This window comes from Topomyia yanbarensis, chromosome 2 (genome assembly GCF_030247195.1).
Source record: "Topomyia yanbarensis strain Yona2022 chromosome 2, ASM3024719v1, whole genome shotgun sequence".
In the NCBI taxonomy this organism is placed as follows: Eukaryota; Metazoa; Arthropoda; class Insecta; order Diptera; family Culicidae; genus Topomyia; species Topomyia yanbarensis.
In genome coordinates, this window is record NC_080671.1 from 411487917 (window position 1) to 411514130 (window position 26214).

General features: G+C 35.8%; 1 protein-coding gene across 5 annotated transcripts in view; it reads left to right on the forward strand.

Annotated features, from left to right (window-relative positions):
• LOC131685071 (putative gustatory receptor 2a) overlaps window positions 1–26214 on the forward strand; it is a 210766-nt gene that overhangs the window by 124290 nt on the left and 60262 nt on the right. For 2 of the 5 annotated variants that reach the window (XM_058968488.1, XM_058968489.1), the window contains exons 4-6: window positions 910–978; window positions 1145–1231; window positions 1356–2153. The exons of 1 other annotated variant lie outside the window; for it this stretch is intronic. In XM_058968488.1, coding sequence (XP_058824471.1) covers window positions 910–978; window positions 1145–1231; window positions 1356–1466 — 267 coding nt within the window. In that variant the 3' untranslated portion in view covers window positions 1467–2153. Of the gene's footprint in view, window positions 1–909; window positions 979–1144; window positions 1232–1355; window positions 2154–26214 lie in introns of those variants that run through there. 2 more of the 5 variants (XM_058968491.1, XM_058968490.1) reach the window with 2 other exon arrangements.

Consider the following 26214-nt stretch of genomic DNA (forward strand, 5'->3'; position numbering starts at 1 on the left):
AGTTAAATGGCCTGCTGCGTTGTCATGGATCCCTCATAATGAGAAAAATCAGCCATCATCCTACTCAGACTAAGCAATGCGTATCTCCCCTACATATTGAACCCCATAGATCTCAGTTTCTATCTGGCCATACTTAGGAAAGTAAAAATATAGTTACTGCAGTGGGTTACAAGCATAGATATACTGCGCAATTATCGATGTGATGTGATATTCGTTATGCAATATCGTTTGATGGAATCCATATGGTAAACAATCCAAGGAAAATAAGGAATGTCAAGTAATTAGGTGTCTCAATCTTAATTGTACTTATTAAGTATACCTGTTATGTGATGTGATGTCTGGAAGTGTAAATAAGCAATCGAACTGCTGCAGAACTCAGGTGCACATTGCTAATAAAAAAATTATGTCCTTCCTTGGGAAGAGCAGTCTGTTGGATAATAGCCATTCCATCATTTGATTAGATTTTTCCAAAGAAATTTCTCTAATCTGAAAAAAAGGCGCAAGACCCTAAGGTTGAAACCACTCGAAATAAAAAAATATTGAGTTGAACATTGAACCGTCGACACTACTTTCAACCCTTTTGCTCAGATCAGTTAATTTTTGAGTGATAATAATCAAAAGCCATCAGATATTAAATAAATGTAGATTAATAGTTTTTAATCTTAAATTACAACAGCGACAAAGAATATTTCCCTATTTCTCACCCATCCTAACTGTAAGATACCTATTCGAAGCCAGGTTATATTATTTCCCATCAACATGTTAAAAAACCGTTACACAAAACCCTCGTCCCATTTCCTAATTGTCTCATGTAAATAACAGCAAAAATAACAATTATCCGCCGTTTCTCTCCAATTACAATCCTGACATGACCAGTTCTTTTCCCTTCTTTACTATCATCCCGTCCAGGGTAAACGAATCGGAGTACTCGTCCACAAAGCCATCAACTGTTCCACCTCGAGTGCGGTCATAAACGAGGTACGTAATCCGCAGCACCGAACAGCCAGGTGACATCTTGTGTTTTAACCTGGATCCGACATCCGCCGGTTTCCGAGTCGTTTCACATGCTTTCAGAACACTTTTCCCTAGCCATGACCGTGTTTTTCACCCCTTTATCTCTCTCTCTCTCTGTCACTCTTTCCAGCTGAACATTTTCTCCCAACAATTACTGCACCGTAGTCCGGTAATTACGTGCGGTCTGTTCGTCTACGACTGGACGCTGCTGTACACGGTGAGACCATAATCAGACCCTTTAGCCGACGTGTCGGAATTCAACATGAGCACACACTTGGTGTTTGGTGTTTGGTGCGGGTATTAGAACACTTTCGCTGCACTCACGGTTTACTCATTTTCAGATGATTGGAGCGACCGCGACGTACCTGATTATCCTGATACAGTTCGACGTATCGTTCCCGAATCTGGTGAATGTGAATGGAACCACGGCAACCGGTTCGGCTGGTTCCTAGGTTAACACGGTTCCCGGTCCCCCCGCAAACACAAACTCCACCAGCGAGCGTCCGGCTGTGAGCTCTACACGCAAGTGGTTCGAATTTAAGAGCTGTATTCCGCACCACCGAAAAGTCTACATCAGTTTCCGGGTTGGCAGTGTAGCAAACGAGTTGCTCTCGGCGGCGAAGCCGAATTCGTCCGTGAACTTGATTTAAATTTTATGACTAGATAAGCGCGATGGAACGCCTGGAGCGTGGAACGAGAATGTTTCGCTGTAACTTTTTACTTTTTGGGGTGGTTCAACATTTGGAACTAAAGGCTACCGGAGGCTAAAAAGATTTGTTTTGGGAACCAACCCGTGTACCTTATGTCAGATGATTAAATTTTTGTGTAGTACAAAGAGCAAATGATCTTTTTTATATATTTACTTATACGTAAATTGCCGTGATTCACTTATTAGCCTTATTTACTATGGTATTCCAATGCAGGTGGGACTGTTAAATGTATCACAGTAAGTTCCAAGACTAGCAAACGGCTAACTGTTATTTGTAATTCATTTGTAATTGTAATTCTTTTGATAGCGTACCCAAAACAAAACTATTTGATACTCGGGAGTTATCAATTTCAAATAATATTGCATAATCGTGTTTAGCCACTCAAACGAACATTGTGTATGAATGTAGATTCACTTTTATAATAAAAAATAGCATCAGTCAAACAGTTATTTTCTGATGAAAATTCAAATCTTGAATTATTGTTGAGTTTTTGTAATATCATAAAGAAAAATTGAAACTTTTACCCTCTATGTTTGGTGTTCAGTTTATAGGGAAACGGTCTGCACTTTTGAAAGAAAATGAATCGAATAACGACAAAAATTTATGTATTTATGAAGAAATCGCCCCTTAGTCCTACGGACTGTAATCAGTTAATAAAACATAGGTAAGTTATTAATCAAAGTTATTCCCAACCAATAAAACTATTATTATACTGCACTCCAAAATCTTGATTGATATATCATATTTAGTTATTTGTACCATTTCAGTCGCTTTCTGATTTATGGTGTGACTGAAATAATAATACAGATTTGTATGATATGAAATCGGGAAATACAGGCTTTTTGGTTATTAAAATTAACTGGTCGGTGTTAAGTCAGACCGGACTAAGTGAAATCGTATTGATTTCGAGAAAACCGCGTTTAAAGTTTGAATCGCAGCATCCTTTACCTTTTAAGTCAAAAGTATTTTATTCCATAATTCTTGCTTATTGTAACATATTTCAAATCCGGCAAAAGTCGAATATAGCCGAAGAAATTCTTTATCCAGTGTTATCATTATCTCATTTTTAATTTTGCGACTTAGTCCGGTCTGACATAACACCGACCAATCTCTCGAGATGCAAGCGTCTTGTTTCACATTCCTTGTTTAGACGTGAGTCTTTGTTTTTTTCCTTTTTAAAGGATTTTTTTTATGAACGTGTTCACTGGAAATGTATCACAGTAGTGGCGTAACCGGTTTACTGGAATGTTAGTGTAATCTGGATCAGGCAAGCAGCTAAGCGATGAACCGATGAGAAAGTGGTTGAAGATGTTGTAGAGTTCGTTGATTTTGGTTTTTGCTCCCTGGAAATTCGTGCCCTTGTCGGAATGAATTTCCGCTGGTATCCCTAGTCGGGCGATGAAGCGGCGTAGTGCTGCGATGAAAGCATCCGTCGATAGATCGCACACAAGTTCGATCACAAGTTGCTTTTGCTAACGCTTCCTTAGCTTCGGTTAATTCTTTTGTGGATAGGAACAATTGCGATTTGCGGTTATTTTACGAACAACAGTGGTGGACAAAACGTAGTGCATATGCGGTAACGCGAACTAGGCGCCAGTATGATGAATATCGTTCGAATAACGGATCCGGGTCCGGAATGTTTTGCAGTACCACTACCATTTTTCTACGCTCCAGTATTTCTTCAGATGGGATGTCTAGCGTAGAACTTCGGGGCCATTGATCATCATTTATAAGCCAGGGCGGACCGCACCTCCAATTTTTGTTCTGGATGAATTCGTGGTAGCATACCGCGAGAAACGTAATCAGCCGGATTTTCAGATCCCTTAACATGTTTCCAGCTGTGTCCGTGAGTGCGTAGCTGTATCTCCAATGTGCGGTTGCCGACGAACGTATGCCAAGTGTTGGGTGGGGCTCGTATCCAATGCAAAGTCACCATCGAGTCAGACCAGAACCAGCAAGGATTTCCCTCCATTCTCAACGCAACGGAAACCTTCGAGTAAAGTTTAGCCCCCAAAAGTGCAGCACACAGCTCCAGACGTGGTAACGACAGCCGTTTCAGTGGAGCAACGCGGGATTTCGATGCAATCAACTCCACCTTGCTTTGTCCTTCCTTGACGGTCGACCGAGCATAGATGCATGCACCATATCCGACCTCCGATGCATCGCAGAAAACGTGAAATTGAGCCGTCAATGTACCAGGCAAAAATATGAAACGGAGTGCTCTGAACCCTTGCAGTACAGGAAGCTGCCTGTAGAAGTCCGACCATCGTGACTCAATTTCCTGCGGTACAGGTTCGTCCCAGCCAGTAGATGCCAACCATAGATGCTGCAGCCGAATTTTCGCTCATGCAACTATAGGGGGCACGAGCCCTAGTGGGTCATAAAGCTTTGCTATTGCCGAGAAGATCTTCCGCTTTGTCCAATGCCCGTTGTCGTCCACTCGTTGCACGTCGATGCAGAGTTCATCTGGCTCAGGCTCCCAGGCAACCCATAGCGTCTTCACTCTCTGCTTCGGTTCGAAATGAAGCGCGGCCTTTTCTCTTAGTGCTTCTGGTGGTAGATCCTGCAATACTTTTCGTCGGTTGGAGTTCCATTTCCTTAATTGAAAACCACCTTTAGCCATCGGCGATTGAACTTCGTCCCGTAGTTTTATGGCATGTTTGACAGAGTCTGCCCCGGATAGGAAGTCGTCCATGTAAAAATCCTCCGAGACAGCTCGACCGCCCGTCCTATATGTACCTTCAAAATCTGTTGCAAGCTGCTTCAGCACCCTGGTAGCGAGAAAGGACGATGGAGCCAACCCGTATGTGACCGTCTGCAGTTCGTAGATTTCGACCGGCTCTGAAGGGTCAAAGCGCCACAAAATCCGCTGTAAAGGTGTGTCTTCGTGATGTATGCGAATCTGTCGATACATTTTCTCCACATCTGCGACCAATGCAATAGCATACTTACGGAAACGAAGCATGAGAACGAAGAGTTCGTCTTGAATCACCGGTCCGGTAAGAAGTGCATCGTTCAGAGAATGGTTGGTAGATGTTTTGGCTGATCCATCGAACACCACTTGTACCTTCGTCGTTGAGCTAGATTCCTTGAAGACGGGGTGGTGGGAAAGATAACAAACCGTTCCATGAGCTTTCGGAACCTCGTCCGCTGATCCAACAAGCTTCATATGCCCCAAATCGATGTACTCTTGCATGAAGTCGTCGTAATGCTTGCGTAAATCAGCGTTTCTCTCAAGTCGTCTCTCTATTTGTTCAAATCTTCGCCAAGCTGTGCTCTTCGATCCACCAACCAGCTCATGAAAACCTACTCGTTTTGGATATCATGCTACGTATCGTCCTGTTTCTTCTCGGGTGATCGTATTCTGGAAGTGAGTCTCGCAATCTTCTTCCTCCTGTGAGTGCAACGGTTTTTCTGGAAGCTCTTCGATAATCCAGAACTTCTCAATGGCCTTATCCAGCGGATCCGCCAAAGTCAAGTGACAGCTAACCTTCCCGGCATTATCGCAAAAGTTCGTTTCGCCAGTAGCGACCCAACCAAACACTGTATTGACAAACGCTGGCAATTCTTTGTTAATCTTGCGAATCTGAAGCCGGCCACCATCGAGTAGATGAAAATCATAAAAGAACTGCGAGCCCAGTACCAAGTCGATAGCACCAGAAGCATAGAATTCGGGATCAACCAGATCCATCCTGTGGATTCCAATTTCCCAATGGAAGAGATGTAGATGGCTGGTTATCTGTAACCTGCCCCAAAACCAGAAAATCCATTGCCAGAGAGTAATCCCGAACTCTTGAAGAAATGTTCGCTGACACCTCATACGCAGTTTGTCGCCGAGTTTGCCCGATTCCGACAATCTCCACCCTTTTGTCACGTCTTGGTAGCATCAGTAGCTGGTAGTCTTTCAGACATCAAGTTAGCCTGTGATCAAGAATCTAGTAATACCCTAGCGTGGTGACCCCTACCCAAATTGTCTTATTTTCAACATAACCGTAAGCAAGAATACGTGCGATCTTTAATACCCCGCCATATTTGAAGAAATTGCTGCCACCGAACCAGAAACCGATTCACCAGAGTTCGACGCAACAGTGGTAGCAAACGGGTCGGGTGTGCTGTCATTTTGATTGGCTGTCGGGGCTGCGCCTACGCCAGATCCAGGAAATCCAGGATGAAGAAGGGTGTGATGTTTTTTGGAACAGGTCCGACAGCGATATTTGGAGAGGCAATCCCGAGCCAGATGATTTCGTCCTAAACAATTACTGCAAAGCCGCTTCGAATTAGTTAACTGCAGCCGCTCATCGACAGGCAGATCGTTGAAGGTAGAACATCGTGACAGAAAATGTTGCTCACTGCACGCCAAGCAGTTTGGACCAGCCGTTTCAGTCACCGTGTTGACTCCAAAACTCGAGTTTGCGTTTTAAGAAAGTCAATTAACATCCTGAAGGACGGCTCATCGTTCTGCGACACATGCTCTTCCCACTGCATTGGAGTACTGTCTCAAAGCTTCGAGACCATCAAGTGTGTCAACATGGCTCCCCAACCACTCGTTGCTTCCCCTAACTGGGCCAAAATCTGCGTATTTCGCTCAAAGCAGTCGATCAAATCGTGCAATCCCGCCGCAGATGCTTTCTTTATCTTTGGATACTCGAAAAGAGCATTTAGGTTACGCTTCTTCAGTAAATAACGTTTGGAGAACCTCGAAACCAAGCCTTCCCAAGCAACCCTATAGATCGCATCACTCATCGGAAAAGAATCGACTAACCTAAGTGCATCACCCTTGAGAGAAGCTCGCAAATAGTGGAATTTTTGAATGTTGCTCAACTCTGGGGAAGAATCTATCAGGGCTCTGAACGTATCATGAAAAGGATAGTTTTCATAGTTTCCATCAAACTCCGGTAAATTTATTTGCGGCAATCGTACATATGTGTGTACGTTAGCCGGGTCAACCAAGTCGCTAGAATTCTGTGTGGCCACCTGCATTGCTTGTCGGGACAACTTTTTTCGCTAAACCGGAAGTCGCCATCTTTGATTTCAAAATGACATCAAAAATCAATTTCTGGCACCTACTCCTCAAGACCATTCCGAAAATACCCATATTGATTGGGTTATAGCGAATTTCGCTAAAACCGGAAGTTGCCATCTTTGATTTCAAAATGGCTTCAAAAATCAATTTCTGGAACCTACTCTTCAAGACCATTCCGAAAATACCCATATTGTTGGAGTGCGGGCCATAAGGAATCTTCCAGACCCGTCTCTTCCATCTTTCCGAAAATCTTCTAAGTCTTTTGCATTCCAAAGGACTTAGAATATTTTTTGCAAAAACCGTGTTAATTGCGAAATCCGCGTAAAAAAAAAACTTCCAAAAATATTCTAAGTCTTACGTTTTTTTACGCGGATTTTCCAATTAACGCGGTTTTTTTGCGCGGATTTTCGAATCAACGCGGTTTTTTTACGCGGATTTTCCAATTAACGCGGTTTCTTTTTACGCGGTACGTATCCCCGCGTAAAAAAACCTGGGTGTACCTTAATTCACCAAAATTAACACATTTATGCATCATGTTTTAGGCCCCTGCCGAAACAAAATCTTAGCTACGGGCCTGATGAATGCTATACCCTTATTATCCAAAGAAATGATGCTGACACAACGAATCGAAATATAATTACAGATTCTCTCAAATAATAAAAGTTATGTAACGCATATTTTGGTTAAATTACCTGGAAAATCTCCGCACGCTTTCAAAAGCACAATTACAATTAACATTAAGCCGCACACAATCTCCTTGCACTCGCCCCAACCCCAGAAGAATTAATTATTGTTTTTCAACAAATCTGCGGTGGTGGAGCCTATCCACGTTGAGCCAGGTCACCAAACAACACTTTTGGATAACAACATTTCTGATTACATTGTGCTTTCACAACACACGCCACCGCCGTCCATCTCCATAACCCGTTTCAGCATCCCACCCACGAAACAACATACGATCACCAACAACCATCATCGTCATCATCATCAGTAAGGGTAAATATTGTTCTGTTTGCTCACGGGATAACGAACTTGGGTCCGGTTCCGCAGCCGCGCTGCTGGCTTGTCTATTAACCGTCAAAAACTGCAACGGACACTCGAATGGTCCCAGAGCCAAACCGAAGGAACCCTGGCTGGCTGGCTGGCGGCTGGATGGATGGTATGGTAGGTGGCGATTCCCATGTTGCACTTTGTTGTGGTGACCAAACGCAGACGGGTCAAGGTTCGACCGATTCCCAGCAAACCAAACAGCTGAAAAACTGCAATTTTCGATCGTAGTGTAGTGGCCCCTCCATTGAAATCCCACTTTCCTATGTACGTACGTACATACATACCCGATCTCAGTGCATTTCCGATAATTGTTAGCGATTCGCTTGATTGTGTTTGTTTTAATGGAAGGAAGTGGCTCGCGGGCGGAAAGGAGGGAGTTTACCGATTTACTCGTCGTGACACACGTACGAACGGCTGGTGCAACAAAGTGTATACTGATTGCGAATCGTAGTTGAAACTGTGCGAGGCCAAAATCCAATAAAATGAAATTGAAGTGATCGCCTATGTTAAAGTTTAGTTTAAATTAGTTTCAGGATATAAATTTAAAACTGAATACCTGCATCAATCGAATGATTATGCGAGGCACCTTTTGTGAATTTATTATAACTCTACCGAGAAAATGCAACAAAATTAAAAATTTGTTCATTTCATTACTAGTTGGATATACAATTTCAACCGCCCGCTCGTACCTTCGAATGTACTCGCAAAACTTCCTTCATTTTGCGTCAGTATCTCGACGTTTTACTTTACTTTACCTTACCTCTCCGAAAACTGTGCAAAGTTCCGCTCGAAAGCTTTTTAAGGAAATGAAATTTTAATCACAAACGTAACTAACGTACTTTCCTAACAGAAACGCAAGAGGTGGTGAAATTTTTATTCGCTTTTCCCCCCAGCGGCAGCCGTGCTCCGGGCTGGGCCATCCCGAGCTGGGCTTCCGGGCGGACCAGCTCTTGCGGAAGGAATGCGAAAGTTTAAATAGAATGGGGATAATCGAATTGTAGTTTCTTGTCGGGAAGAGTTCCCCACTTATAGGTACATACCTACGACTGCTAAAGCAGCTTTGGCTGGGAAGCAAAAGCGAACGAAGGTTTGCTCCTTCTTTCATCTGTTACCATAGCAGTGGAATTTGAGAAAAGCGCGTAGCGGGAAGTTTGCGGGATGTTTCTCCAGAAACTTAAGTCATATGTCAAGAAAGTACTTAAAAACTATGTCTGCAATTCGTTTCCGGAATGACAATGTGTGCGGAAAATTCTGCGATGACATTTCATTTTCTTACTGCCTGCTGAGGGATGATAATCCTTTTTCCAAGTTTAGAGCAATAGTTGTACACCGCGTGGATTTTCGCCCATCATTACTTTCCGTTTTACATTGACTTAATACCAAGTGCCTTCCTGCGATGTCGGATCCGACCAGGTGTTCTGTTTTTTGTGAACTGAAACTTTTTAAGTCGCTTTGGCGGTGGGTGGGTAATTTGGTTCGTTGTCCTTTTGTCAGGATTGTTCGGTTATTCCTTGTTATTCCTCCAGATGCTTAAATATACTTCGTTCGTTTCCCATGGTGATGATTGAGAGCGGTCACCGCATGTGAGAGATATTTTTATTTATGACGGGTACCAAACCCATTATATCGTGGTTTGATAATTTTTCGCAAGCTCATCCTAATGCACTGGAATCTAAGGGTTTCGCGGTTTTCTGGTGGCGAGGTGGCTCTTTTAATATTTAATAGCAACACTAAATTTATTGTTTGATTTCGCTATCAAGCCGGGGAAACAATTTCTATTTCCTAATAAAATAAAAAGTTTGTAAGCCTTTCTACGCAAAAAATCATTGGATTTTTGAAATTTCACAAGAAAGAGCAAAACCAGTTCTCATTGTTTCCATTCAAGTTTAAAAAATTGAGTATGCTCGAAGCATCAATTTAGATTAATTTTTATTCTTCCAGATAATATATTATTTTCTATAATCTTACAGAAATATTCCAGATTAGAATATTTTGTAATGTTATTTCTTTTCCTTTTCCCAATACTATTTCTCTTCACGAACAGACGGGCGTATCTTGCAACACCTTTTATCAACTGCCGGTGTAATTGTTTGTAGCTGTTAAATTGCATATTAAACATGTTGGACATAACCCGATATTCGCAATTTTAAAGAGATCAAAATAAATATTATCCTTAGTATTTAGCTTGCGAAGTCAATCTGTATTTTCCTCTTAATATGATCATACGCTAGCTACCAACAGAGCAGAGACAAAAATTTAAAAGGTTGTGTACAAGACACAATACAATCATATTTCAGGACTGGGGAGTACATAGTCTTGATTGATTAATATGATTATGTTGTGGTAAAAGAAACTTTAAAGATCTCCAATTTTCTCCAATCAACTCAGCAAAAAAAATTAAGCAAGCTTTCTATAATGAAAAGGTTGTGAATTTTAGAAAAGCCCTTAAACGAAAAACGTTCGCAAGCAACGGAGATAGGAAATGCACCCAAAAACACTATTTGCTCATCGCATGATATCGGACATTGATTTGAACCGATACCTCTCATATTTAATCCATTCAATTCATTTAATCGACTTACTTCATTCATTCATTTGGTTCATTTTGTTCATTTGGTTCATTTTGTTCATTTGGTTCATTTTGTTCATTTTGATCATTTTGTTCATTTTGTTCATTTTGTTCATTTTGTTCATTTTGTTCATTTTGTTCATTTTGTTCATTTTGTTCATTTTGTTCATTTTGTTCATTTTGTTCATTTTGTTCATTTTGTTCATTTTGTTCATTTTGTTCATTTTGTTCATTTTGTTCATTTTGTTCATTTTGTTCATTTTATTCATTTTATTCATTTTATTCATTTTATTCATTTTATTCATTTTATTCATTTTATTCATTTTATCATTTTATTCATTTTATTCATTTAATTCAATTCATTCATTTTATTCATTTTATTCATTTTATTCATTTTATTCATTTTATTCATTTTATTCACTTTATTCATTTTATTCATATTATTCATATTATTCATATTATTCACATTATTCATATTATTCATATTATTCATATTATTCACATTATTCATATTATTCATATCATTCATATTATTCATTTTATTCATTTTAATTATTTTATTCATTTTATTCATTTTATTCATATTATTCATATTATTCATATCATTCATATTATTCAGTTTATTCATTTTATTCATTATATTCATTTTATTCACTTTATTCATTTTATTCATTTTATTCATATTATTCATATCATTCATATTATTCATATTATTCATTTTATTCATATTATTCATATTATTCATATTATTCACATTATTCATATTATTCATATTATTCATATTATTCATATTATTCATATCATTCATATTATTCATTTTATTCATTTTATTCATTTTATTCATTTTATTCATTTTAATTATTTTATTCATTTTATTCATTTTATTCATATTATTCATATTATTCATATTATTCATATTATTCATATCATTCATATTATTCATTTCATTCATTTTATTCACATGGGGACGGGCATAGCGTAGTTGGTAAATCGATTGCCTTGTACGCAGCTCTTCTGGGTTCGATTCCCAACCCCGCACATAGGGTTAGAGATTTTTCCAAAAAAGATTTCTCTAAACGAAAATAGGCGAATGACCCCAATGTTAAAACATCTATAATCGAAATAAAAAAAACAAAAAAATATGCATTTTATGCATTTTATGCATTTTATGCATTTTATGCATTTTATGCATTTTATGCATTTTATGCATTTTATGCATTTTATGCATTTTATGCATTTTATGCATTTTATGCATTTTATGCATTTTATGCATTTTATGCATTTTATGCATTTTATGCATTTTATGCATTTTATGCATTTTATGCATTTTATGCATTTTATGCATTTTATGCATTTTATGCATTTTATGCATTTTATGCATTTTATGCATTTTATGCATTTTATGCATTTTATGCATTTTATGTATTTTATGCATTTTATGCATTTTATGCATTTTATGCATTTTATGCATTTTATGCATTTTATGCATTTTATGCATTTTATGCATTTTATGCATTTTATGCATTTTATGCATTTTATGCATTTTATGCATTTTATGCATTTTATGCATTTTATGCATTTTATGCATTTTATGCATTTTATGCATTTTATGCATTTTATGCATTTTATGCATTTTATGCATTTTATGCATTTTATGCATTTTATGCATTTTATGCGTTTTATGCATTTTATGCATTTTATGCATTTTATGCATTTTATGCATTTTATGCATTTTATGCATTTTATGCATTTTATGCATTTTATGCATTTTATGCATTTTATGCATTTTATGCATTTTATGCATTTTATGCATTTTATGCATTTTATGCATTTTATGCATTTTATTCATTTTATGCATTTTATGCATTTTATGCATTTTATGCATTTTATGCATTTTATGCATTTTATGCATTTTATGCATTTTATGCATTTTATGCATTTTATGCATTTTATGCATTTATGCATTTTATGCATTTTATGCATTTTTTGCATTTTATGCATTTTATGCATTTTATGCATTTTATGCATTTTATGCATTTTATGCATTTTATGCATTTTATGCATTTTATGCATTTTATGCATTTTATGCATTTTATGCATTTTATGCATTTTATGCATTTTATGCATTTTATGCATTTTATGCATTTTATGCATTTTATGCATTTTATGCATTTTATGCATTTTATGCATTTTATGCATTTTATGCATTTTATGCATTTTATGCATTTTATGCATTTTATGCATTTTATGCATTTTATGCATTTTATGCATTTTATGCATTTTATGCATTTTATGCATTTTATGCATTTTATGCATTTTATGCATTTTATGCATTTTATGCATTTTATGCATTTTATGCATTTTATGCATTTTATGCATTTTATGCATTTTATGCATTTTATGCATTTTATGCATTTTATGCATTTTATGCATTTTATGCATTTTATGCATTTTATGCATTTTATGCATTTTATGCATTTTATGCATTTTATGCATTTTATGCATTTTATGCATTTTATGCATTTTATGCATTTTATGCATTTTATGCATTTTATGCATTTTATGCATTTTATGCATTTTATGCATTTTATGCATTTTATGCATTTTATGCATTTTATGCATTTTATGCATTTTATGCATTTTATGCATTTTATGCATTTTATGCATTTTATGCATTTTATGCATTTTATGCATTTTATGCATTTTATTGCATTTTATGCATTTTATTGCATTTTATGCATATTATGCATTTTATGCATCTTATGCATTTTATTCATTTTATGCATTTTATAGTTGTAATATTTCTGTTCATTTTATTCGTTTTATTAATTTCAAATTATTGGAGCAGGAAAAAGACCATTTGACCTAAACAGACATTAGCTCTTGTTCAAATGAGCGCTAAACATCCTCGTCGTTTCGGACCAATAGATATAACATAATCCAAATAATACATTTTCATTTATTTCTATTTATTCAATATATTTATTGTATTAATTTCATTATTTTTATTTATTTTATCCATTTATTCATTTTTATCTTTTTACTCATTTTATCAATTTTATATTTTTTTCATTTAATTCATTCCATTAATTTGATTGATTTTATGAAAGCGTAGTGTAGGGTTCGATTCCCAACTACGCACATTGAGTTAGAAATTTTTGTAACCCGAAAAAAAGAAAAAAATTAAAACTTCGTTAATCAAAATAAAGCTAATTAAATTTTATAAATATCATTATTTTATCAATTTTGATTTTATTATTAATATCAATAATTTTATGTTTGTAATTATTTTATTAATTTACTAATTTTATTATTTCATTATTTTTCAAGTATTGTTAATTTTATAAACTTTATGAATTTTTCTAATTGGCTTATTTCTGTTAAAGTTATCAATTTTACCTGTTTATTTTTTGTTTCTCTTTATTGTATTCTATTGATTTTATGAACTTTGAATTTAGATTATTGATCTCTTTATTTTTATTACTTTTTTTTATTTTTTCCTGTTTTACTCATTATGTTCATTTCATTTTCTTCGCATTCTTTGCACTTGTCCTTACCCTTATTGCATAATTGTCCATCACTTGATTCATTTTGTTCATTTTATTCGCATTACACCTCTTATAACAAATTGCATTCACTATATTCATCCTAATTCTTTTATATTTTTAATAACTTGTTAATTTAAAGCATTGTAATAATTCATTAAATAATTTTATTTTTGTCATGCATGTTGCTCATTGTATTCAAATAATGTATTAAGTTTAATTTTCTAATTTTATTGAATTTGATCAGTTTTTTAGTTATATAGTAAACACATCTGTATAACCAGTATAACTATCAACTTTTTATCAACCACGATTTTGTCAGCTTTTTGAGCCAATTTTGTCAGCCTCGCATGAAAATATGTTTGATGGGCACACGAAGTAAGCTAAATTCGAGTAAATTCTTTTCTTCGGCATATTTTTCTTATCCTAATGACGCAAAATGTTTTGAAATAAAAAATCTATTTCTTTTAAATTTGGCACCGGAGGACCTCTTTAAGGGAAATCTATACCAAATAATCAAGAAGGGTTATGGAACAATGTCCAGGAACAAGAAAGAATGTTTCAGCAGCTTAAATTTATTAAAATTAAAAAAAAAATTTGTGAGTGTTCCCTTTTGCAAGTCTAAAATACGCCAAGGGGCTGAAACAGAAAAACCCAAAGGTGAGAAAAAAAAGTGTCGGATTGCATTTAAAGTCACGTAAATAAACGTAAACAAAAAAATCAAAAAAATCTGAAAAAATAATATTTAAGTAGGCTCAATAAAACGAAAAAAAAACTTTAAAAGAAGAGGGAGCAACAAGCACAATAGAGGATTGATTCATGCAAATCAACAACATGTGACGAGTGAAAAGACGCAAATCAGCCAATAAAGTTTAGGTACACAAACGAGCCAATAAAGAAATATTAAAATCAACCTGAAAACCTAAAAAAAATAGTCAAAAAGGTTTTAACAAAATCCAAATGAAGCAACTGCGAAGAGCCTAAAAAAACAAACCAAACGAAAAATAAAACAGAAACAACCAAGGGAAATACCAAAAAGATTCAAAGTAGAATAAATACCAATAAAGACCTAAAATAGTGGAAAGCCAAAATGAAAATAAAAAAAACACCCGAAAAGTGCTTAAAATGTAAAATGTTAAGAATTGAAAAAGAACATAAAAAGAGGCATAAAAACCTAAAATGATCTTAACAAGGCCAAAATAAGAGGAAATAGATGACAAGCGTATATATGGAAGGATTCAAATATTTCTATAACACAGTTCGATAATTGTACTACTTTCACGGCAAACTTTATATCGAGCATCTATTTTTAACTCATCTGTTAAAAAGACAAGGGTTTCAAATCAGGCCTGTCAACAAGTTACTGCTGACAAATTCAAAACGTTAATCGAAAACCCTCGAAATATCTACCAAGACATCTCTGTGAAAAACTTTTAACGAATTCCGAACCAAACAATGCGAAAGCCTCTTGTTATGCGATTGTTCAAGTTCATTCACGCAATCAAATACTTGCTGCCAGCAAAGAATGGAACTCCTTTTATCATTGTTGTTGTCACCCTTTTTTTCAACTCGTCAACTCGACCCTCGTTTTGGGCACCGAAATTCCGCCGGCACAAATCACCAGAGCAAACAACCGTCCCCAGCCAGCTGTCTTCTCTGGTGGTTCTCGAGTTCAGCCGGCTGTGTGACAAAGTCCGTTTTTTTAATGAAAAGATAAGCACCGCCAGCAGCATATTTGAACATCTAGGCGGTGGGGGTGGGGGTTTTCCGGCAAGGGCAGACTTCCAAATAAATGGTTTCACTTTTCTTCGTGACTCTCCGGACTCGAACGGGTTATTTGCGCTCGCTCCAAAAAGAAAGACACAGAGCTAGGACAATTTCCCCGTCACTGAGCTGAGAAAGCTTCATCCGGTAAAAGCGCAATGCTAGAGGAATTAAAATTCTATTTAGCTTCCTTAATCAAGGATATCCGGTGGAAGAGCTGTGCAAAATTTCAATGCAAAATTTACTCTGCTGCTCTGCTGTTCTCCTCCACGGCATACAGCGGTAAAGAGTTGTGAGCTGAAAATTACTTCACTGTTTCGTGGCGGCAGCGTCAGCGAATTTCTCATCAACCAGGACTTTGAAGATGGCTGGCAGGTACCTACCTACCTACCTATGAATACGAATGGACGAGTGGGAGAGTCTGTAATCAACGCCAGCTTCTGGTTCTGACTGAAAAGCTGCTATATTTTAATGGCTGCCGTTGCAGTTTCAGCCGGAGCCCGGGTGTTACTTCAAAGCATCAGGTTTGTGTTGCTGATGCAGGGCGATGAGACGTGCCGTAGCAGCAAAGTAGATTATCTGGAATTATTTATGTTCTTTGATTAAAGTCAATGGCCAAGGTAAATAGGGGGTTGGAAGGAGCTGTCCAAAGGGCTAACGGGTTTGGCTATTGGTAGATATCAACTGATTCAGGTCAACGAGGTTAAGTTTTTCGTCCGACAGCGAAAAGGTTAATTGGAAAGTAGAACGATTTAAGATTTAACATGCTTTGATTTAAGGCTCAGTCGAAGAATATTCAAATTAAGGCGATATTTGAAGCCGGCCGGCACAGCAGATTGTTCACTGCCGCAATTTCGAAGTTCCGATTCCATTGATGGAGTGTGTGAATCTTTTTTTTTTATTAAATTCGTTTATTTAGTAAGACACGTTTGCGTTAGCTTAAAGGTGCCATTTTTTCTTTGTTTTACATTTTAAATTTCTTAAAACTAGGGGGTTACACATTTCAATATTATTTTGTTTTTAAATAATGAAACTAAAAAAAAATTACAGTTGACTTATACATATAGTAGACGGAGTAATATAATATTCGTAAGATTAGGGGGACGGGTCATTGTGTGTGTTTTTTGTATAGTGATGAAGTTTATGAATTTTATAAGGGAGATTGTTGGGGCAATCAATTATTAACTAAGCGGAACATTTTATGAGCTTATTAACTTAAAATAACTACAGGAAGTGGTGCAATTTTATTAAGATTAGGGGGGATTAATCAGGGCAATTTATAAGCAGTGACCAGGGCCGCCGAGAGGGGGGGGGGACCGGGGTGTTTCCCCCGGGCCCGGAGTTTTGAAGGGGGCCCGGATTTTTAACAGAAACTAAAATTTTGACAAATACTTTTTCGACAAAAATTTATTTGAGAATACAATTAAAAATTCAATATCTTGTGTATGAGGTAACTAGAATGGTGAAAATTCTAAACTACTTCATATTTGATATCAACTATTGTTTATATTACCGTAAATCTCGCATCGAAACAAGATCAGACTCGAGCGGGCATAGCGGAATTTGTACATTGAATGTCATGTACGCAGCTCACCTGGGTTCGAATCCCAACCCCGCACACAGGAATAAAGATTTGTTATAGGAAAATTCCTAACCTGAATGAAGAAGCGAATGACCTTAAGGTTGAAATGTCTATAATCGAAACAAAAATTTGATTAGACTTGTAAGGGTTAAACAATTACATACATGGTTTGATTAGAAGTCATGAGGTTGTCTTCAAATTTCGCCGATTTGAAATCGATTTTTTTGATTTATTGAATTTCCAATCTTCGAAAGCGCTGGATTAGTATCGAAAGTAATGATTGAAAGAAAAAAACCCTGCTTAGGGTTGCCACACCGGTTTTTGAGGCGAATTCCGTGTCTTCGTTCAGATAAATCTGAATTCACCCGGAAGAATCCATTGGATTATTTTGCAATTTTGCGTTGTCCTTTTCTTTACCAGGAACAGCGTTGCCATAATTGCGGATTTTTCCGCAATCTTGCGGATTTTCCGCAATTTGAAATAGAGTGGCGGATTTTTCTGCGGATTTTCTGCATTTGCGGATTTTTTTGCGGATTTTTCATGAATGAATCAAATGGTTGGCCTTAATTTTTCAATTTTAAATTGTATGTTTAATCACAATACGTACATTATATTAATTAAATTATGCAATCATTGGCGTACAGGAATGTAACTTTGACATATAGGGGAACATGGGGAGACATGACCAGGTTTTCAGCTAAACCTGCATAACTCTCTAAAAAGTTTTCAATCCTTCAAAACTCATTGAGATATGATGTAGAAAGGTAATGCGCGTGCTCATAATTTTTTTTTTTTGCGCAATTTTTAAATTACTTTTGCAAAAGATATAAAAGTTTTTCTGTGAACGTTTTCTCTGATCAACTGCGGGGAGACTTGACCAAGGCCTGGGGAAGCTTGACCAAGCAAAAATTGAAAAATCAGGACAAAAAATAAAGACATAAAACATACTGTAATCCTTTATTCCATATTGTCCAGATCCTCAGGTAACAGTAAAAAATATAAAAGGGTTGCGTTTCATAAATTTCGATTTTTAAATGTATTTCCTTTTAAGGATTATCTGTACTGCTTACATTGCATGTTCACACGTTACGAAATTATCCATATTACTGCTAACTTTGACTACTAATACTAAAATATATAGACTGGTATTTTAGGTGGGATTTTTGTGTGACGTGATTAACGTTCGATGCCGTAAAAATTTTAGTAATAATAATTCCAATGTTCCGATTAATGTAAAATCGTTTCACTATAAGGAATAAGATGTGATATAAGTACTTTGAATGTAATTATTAGTCGAGTGGATATGTCTATAGAAAATTTGAAAAAAATTCCATAATTTAACTTCAATTTATTAATTACGGAATATTTTCTATAAGGAAAGGATTTTTTATTCCAAACTTTTAAAATTGCCTTTTAAAATTACGAAGCATAGAAAATTTTTTGGAACCTAATAGAATTCGTCATAGCCAATAATAGAATTCTGCGCTTGATCAAGTCTACCATGTTACCCTACTCACTTAACTCAGCCAGGAAATTTCCGGAATGAGTAAACAATTGATTTCGAAACGGCAAAGTAAATTTTGGTTGCTGAATTTCAGCGAAATAGTTTCAGCAACCATTGAGAACCCAATAAAAATACATTAAGTGTTGATTATTTTCGACCGTGTTCCTCATCAGCTTGCTGTGGAAAAGCTGAGGCGGACTAGACTGCCGGACTAGCTGACTAATTGGATCTTCTCGTACCTTGCGAACCGTAGCGCCTCGGTGTAACTTGGAACTATACTCTCGGATCCTTTCCACATTTCATCTGGCGTTCCTCAAGGGATTCATCTCGGACCTCTTCTATTTGTGCTCATTGTGAACAACCTCTGCAGTGAATTATCGTCTTCTAAAGTCATGTATGCTGATGATCTGAAAATTTACCGTGTCATAACAACTATGATGGACTGTTGTGCATTGCAAATGGATGTCGATAGGATCATTGACTGGAGTGTAGAGGTGTGCGTCGCGCCGCCGATTTCAGGTTAAAATCGGCGGCGCGCCGGCGTCACACCGATGTGCTTAATATTTTTACACGCAACCGTTGGCGCGGCGCGGCGGTGGCGGCGGAACGCACACCTCTACTGGAGTGACAGAAACGGAATGAGTGTGAATATTCAAAAATGCAGCACAATCACTTTTACAGAGTTGGACTCATCAAACGCAACACTATGCATTACACTGGTACGCAGTATTCTAGAATATGGCGTTACTGTTTGAGCTTCTTATCACACCATACATATTATTCGTATCGAACGGGTACAGAAGAACTTTATCAGGTTTTCACTTCGTCGGTTACTCTGGAAAAATCGTTTCCAGCTTCCTCCATATGAAGATCGCTGAACCCTCATCAATCTCCCTACGTTGCGAAACAGAAGGATCTTTCTGCAACGACATTTCATTTTAGACCTTCTGACAGACAACGTAGACTCTCCTGCGCTTCTAGTAAAACTTGACCTCAACGTCCCTGGAAGATTTTTAATGTTTAACCCTTTAAACCTTATGTTTTGAAACTTTTCAATTCGCAAATTTTGATATAATCTTTATATCACAAAATTTTCAATTAACAAATCTTCAAATTTTAAAATATATAAATTTTTAAATGTTTAACTTTTGGAATTCTCAAATATATTTACTTTTGAATTAAATTTTTTTTTTAACAATTATATTTTTAAATTTTTTTGCATTTCAATTTTTAAAATCAGAAATTTCAAATTAAATGTTTAGGTCTGTAAATTTTTAAATGTCCAGTTGAACCTGCAAAAAATTAATATCTTAATTGTTTATTAGATTTTTAAATCTTCAATTTTTTATATTTCTAGGTTTCAAATTTTTAACTTTTTAAATTTTTGAATCCTCAGATTTTAATATTTTTTTTAAATTTTTATATCTTTCAATTTTCAATTTTTGATACCTTTAAACTTATAAACTTTTGAATTTTGAAATGATTTTCTTTTTGAAGTTTTAAATAACTTTTTTTAATATCATAGTTTTTAGATTTTTAAAATATTTAATTTCTAAAATTTATATCATTAAACTTGCAATTTTGAAGCATTTTGATTTTTAAATTCGAGAGTTCCTGAGTTAGATTACTTTTATTTCGATTATAGACGTTTTAACCTTAGGGTTATTTGCCTCCTTTTTCAGGATAGAAAAATCTCTTTATAAAACTCTCTAACTCTATGTGCGAGATTAATAATTGAATCCAAGTGAGCTGCGAACGAGGCAAACGATTTATTATCTACGCTATGCCCGGCCCTTTGAATTTGATTGACGCATCCCTAAATTGTTGTGCCTTTTGGTCATTTTTCAGTTCAGGTTTTTTTAATTTTTCGATGCTTTTATTTTTTAATCTTCATTGTTTTTTATTTTTGGAATTTATTAGGTTTTAATTGTGATTTTTCGATCATTTAATTTTCAATTTTTATATTTCCAATTCATGATTTTTTTAAAGGTTCCTTTTTAAAAAATTTCTGGTGCGCAGAACTAAATATGCGTCTGGTCGAATTTCCGCAGCTCCTTTAGTTCATTGAGAAAGTGGATTTTCTCCCACATTCAGCGGCGAGTGTGGAAAAAGTTTTCAGTCAAACATTTGAAAATTGAAAAGTAAAAGTTATTCATACAAAACGATAATAGATTGTAAAAAGCTTAAAAAGCCCTTAATAGTGGAAAAATTTGGGCTTTTATTGCTTGCGGATTATTGCGGATTTTTACGTCAGCCAGTGATATCAAATTTGCGGATTTTCCAAAATAAATAATGGCAACGCTGACCAGGAATCGCCCAGCACCCAGCCCTCATAAACATCATCGTCGGGTTGCAGGCCCTATGTTTCTCACAAAGATTCTCGAAAGAAACAGAAGTGTGATTTCACACCCCGTGTTTGTTTACTGAGGAGCAGAGCAAAGCTCGCTCGGGTTATCCTTCACAGCGAGAGTGGTTGGTGCTTTTGGATTCTTTGTGAATATCCGAGAAAGCGAATCACTACATCCAACTAAATCAACAAAACTGTTAACAAATGCAAAAACATACAACTTAATGTGAACGTCACAGAAAGGTGGAGTGCTTTACCAAAACATTACACTCTACGGTGAATGTGAAGAAAATAAGATATTTTCCCTCGTAGTGCTACGAGCTACATAAGAAATAAAACAGTGCATATTTATTTGTTTTATAGCGTTTTATACAAGAAAAAGCAATGGAAATGCTCCAAAATTCTGTCGAGTGATCACTTTAATTCGAAATTCGAATTGATTTCAACGCATACCCATGTGTCTCTTGAAGTTTATCCCCTGCTCAATAAAATTCTGCTGGTCAAAGTACCACTAGAGGTGGTAACCCTACCTCTATTTGAGAGCTCAATTAGTCAAATGAGTCATCAAGAACTCTTGATATACCAAAAGAATTCGGAATTAATCCAAAAATTTAAATTTGAAATTTAATATATTTGGTTTGCCGTTCATTGATACTAAATCTATAAAAATCATATTCAGATACGAGATGATACCGAAACATTTTTGTAAAGGGATCATACTCAAATGATGCAGCTTTTTCGGCGATTTTCGACTACCAATTCCCCCTAGCAAAGAGGCCAGGGATGGAAAAAAAATAAATACGATTTACAATTCTTTCAAATACGGCCTTTTGTCAACATTTTTATTATAACAGCAAATTGCGTTCACAACAAGCCCCTTTCGTGGCAAGTATAGTGTTAATAGTTTTGTTTTAAATTTTATATGTCACGGAGAATGAAGAGAAGATCTCTCAGTTCACAATCCTGCTGTTGCCAATGATTCTAAGAAGCAACTAAATTGCTAAATTGTTACTATGCTATATTTCACCCTAAGGAGGAAAATTTGGTAAAAACCAAAATTTCTCACTAGGGTGAAAATTTGTTGGTAAAAACCAGTCTTTGTACAGGAGGGCACAAATCCTTATTTCATACTATGTTGCGTTTCGGCTTCGCCTCATCAGAAACCGACACTAACGTATTGTCGGAATAGATTAGCGCCGGCTTGACGCAAATCCCTTAAAACTAAAACACACTATGTGTTTCAAACAGGCGAAGCCGAAACGCAACATAGTATGAAATAAGGATTTGTGCCCTCCTGTACAAAGACTAGTTTTTACCAACAAATTTTCACCCTAGTGAGAAATTTTGGTTTTTACCAAATTTTCCTCCTTAGGGTGAAATATAGCATAGTGCTTTCGCATAGGCCTGCTAAGCCAAGACAAGTTTCGGCTTCACTTGTGTCTCATCGGCATAAACAGAACTTCTGCTCGAACGGGACATCACGTTTGATCAGTCGTTTGTTTGAAACACATAGTGTGTTTTAGTTTTAAGGGATTTGCGTCAAACCGGCGCTAATCTATTCCGACAATACGTTAGTGTCGGTTTCTGATGAGGCGAAGCCGAAACGCAACATAATATGCTAAATTGTGTTTGAGTGATTTCGAAGAGAAAATTTAACTCTGCTTCCAAACTAAACCAACTAGTTAGCAAGATTAGTTAACTAATGTAGCAAGTTAAATCCGCATACAAAACCTTTTCGTTTTGGAGGAGTGAGCGTGAGATTTTGAACGTCGCTCCCTGAGCATAACGATTTTATTTTTATTTTTGAGCTATTTACTAGAAATCAGTTACAGCATTCTTGTAAAATATTTTAAGGTGTGCTAACACACCAACACAAATGAAAGAATAATTCATGTTTTTATAGGATTATGAATGTTTTCGAAACCAGCATAGCGTAAAATCCAACCAAAACCCTTATTTGAAATTTGATCCATGTTTCTCATATTTTTTCCATTTTTTTATTCCTACGTGTATTTTTTTTTATCTTGTTAAAATTTCATTGATCTATTTTTTCAAATTGTGGATTACATACAAGTTGTGGATTCTACAATTGTAAGATTCTGCCTTTTTTATCTGTTTGCATACTTTTATTTTATCCATCATTTTACGTTCTTTACTTTTGATTTTTTCTATTGCTATCATTAACACTTACTTTAATTTATAGTTTTTTCTCTGTTATTTAATTTTATTCGCAATTTTTCGAGAAAATCCTGCTTTCTTTATTTTTTTTTTTTTCCTATTGTTTCATATTTTAATACCCTGCTTTTATATTTGTTCCTTTTGTCATTCAATCCAATTTTTAGAATTTGTTTATTTACTACATTTATGCTTGTCATAGCCTTTTACTATTTCCTTTTTTTCATATTTTTTTGCATTTCTAAAAGCAATTTTACTTATTCAAATTCATTCCAATTTGTCTTATTATTTAATTTTTTACCTTCCTCCTATTTTCTTCCTCATTTTCTAGTTTTTAGTTTTCCGTTTATCGTAGTTTTATTTTTCCAATTGTTCTTTTAATATAATTTTTTTTATACCTTTTTCTTAAGATTTAATTTGGTATTGTTATTTCTTCATGTTTTCCATTTAACCTGTTTTGAAAATACTTTTCCTATACGTTAACATTATTTTTTTTATTTTCCTAAAAAATATTTGATTTATCTTTTCTTGACACTATGCGCATTTTTTCTTTATTTTACATTTAGTTCGTTGTTTGAATTTATTTTAAATTTCATTTCTAGTACTTTTTCTATTCTTTAAATAATATCCATTTTATTATTTTTTTTTTTCGTGTGAATATCTTCATTTTTGTGTTTCTATAGTATGGCTTTTTTCTACTATTTTTCTATTTTTTCTGTTTGCTCCGTTTTTGTTCAATACTTCCAATTTTCTTTACTTTTTCGTCTTTTCATCATTTAAACTTTTCCAGTTTTTCAAAATTTTGTGGTTCGTCCATTTTTTATTTAATTTCTATGGTGGTTTTATTCTTGTCTTTTATATATACTCCTCCAGTTTTATGCATTCTTAACGTTTTATTTATTTTTTCTATTGCTTGAAATATTTCTTGTTTTTAATGTTAAATAAATTTTATTATTCTCGATTTATCGAGTTTTTCAGTTTTATGCATTTTTTATATTTATGTTTGTATTCTTCTTAGTAGTTTTTTTCATTTTCATTGATTCTAATTTTTTTCCTAATTTCCTATCGATTTTTCATTATTTTCACCATCTATTCAATAATGTTCGACTTTTTTAATCTTCGCAATATGTTTTTCTAGTTTCCTGTTTTCCTTTACCAATTTTTTATAGGTTTTGTTTTGGTTTTTTTCGATTAAACATTTTTTGACAATTGACATTTGTTTATGTGGTTGATTTTGTTGTTTTTAGCTTTTTTGTACATTCTTTTAATATTTAGTTTTCCTATTGTTTTTTATCTTTTTTTAATCTTGTCATTTCCCTACTTTTATAAAGACTATTACAAAAATGGCGCTTTTCAAAGTCACGAAAACTGTCGAAGAGGTAATAAAAACTCCCAAAATATAAAAAACTCTACTTTTTTTCCTTCATTGGCACTACAAACAACTAGAGCAACAAAATGGTTCATAAATATAAAATTTCAGTATGTATAGTATACATACTGAATGTATAGTTTACATAATATCAGTAAACTCCAATGGGTTTCAAACATTGACTTTTTTGTACTCAGGCAATACACAGTGGTGGGGGTCCGTACGTTGGACACCCCCGGGCCGGTATTTTCTCTCTGCGGCCCTGGTAGTAACTAGTGGTTCTGTTGGGCATTTCTTAACGAGATTAAATATTGATCAACTAAAACTAGAAGATAGGGGGCACTTAAGTTTTGGGAAGATATTCAAGGGGAAGAAGGGGGGAGTGATGTCCTACATCTGTGTATCAGAGACATGAGAGAGAGGGTGGACAAGGCTGATAGGGGGGGGGGGGGAGATATAAACTTTCAGTTCCCAGCATCGGGAATCAACAGTAAGGGTTACAGATTCGGACGGATGCATCATGTATTGGGCCGGGCAGGGATTCATCCAGACGATCTTGTAGTATGGCTCAGATGCGGATCGGCAACACACCGCGTTGCGCGTGTGATATAGTACTGTAGGGCTCGTGTTTGTTGGGTCATTCGACTGAGTCGTTTTGTGTCGGCTTGGAGTCGCTTCAGACCATCGTTGGGGTACGGTAGGCGGAAGAGGGCACTTCTGGGAATGATAAGAGAAATGAAGTTTACTATGAAAGATGCTTGGGCTCACTTGCGGATGTATGTGATCCGGGATTCCACGAATCTTGTCCTTCATGGATGTGTCGAAGAATACAGTTGAATCAGTAGCATGGGGGAGATTGACACGGTTGGGAAAATATGAAGAAGGATTGATATTTTGTGCCATGTAATCGACATAAATCAGGTTTGAGAATTGAGCTCCACAAGCCTTTCGAAATTTGCAATTACTAACGTTCAAGATATCGATTTTTCAGCGGAAGAACGCTCGCCAGCACATCTTAACTTAAGAGAGCAAGTGAGAGCTCCACCATCGAAAACGATGATTCGTTCGCGTTACCGTGAGTGGACGCGCCGCGGTAGATCTTCTGTGCCACGGAGGAATCCGGACAAACCTTCTTGGCAAAAACGAATATCCAACGGTTTGAATATTCCACGCTCTCGTTAGTACTGTTTCGGTTTCGTAAGCGTTGGGCAATGCCACAAAAAGTACTCATCGATATTTCTCTCGTTAATCCGTCGACGAACCGGCGCCAATAGCTACGTTTTTTGGCTTTCATCAAATTCTTCATGCGCGTTTCTGCCATCGCGTACTCTCGGTAGCTAGCTGGTAGCCCGCCTTCCCGGAAGGTCACATACGCGGCAGCCATCTCCGCGTACATGTCTGAGCGCTCACAAACATACAGCAATTTTGTCACACCCTCATCAACATTATTTTTCTTCGTATACATTTGCATCTTGCACTGTATCAGATAAACTCGAGAATGTTTATTTCGAGCTTAGTAGGACATAATTCTAATTTTTGTGACTGCAATCATTGTAAATGAT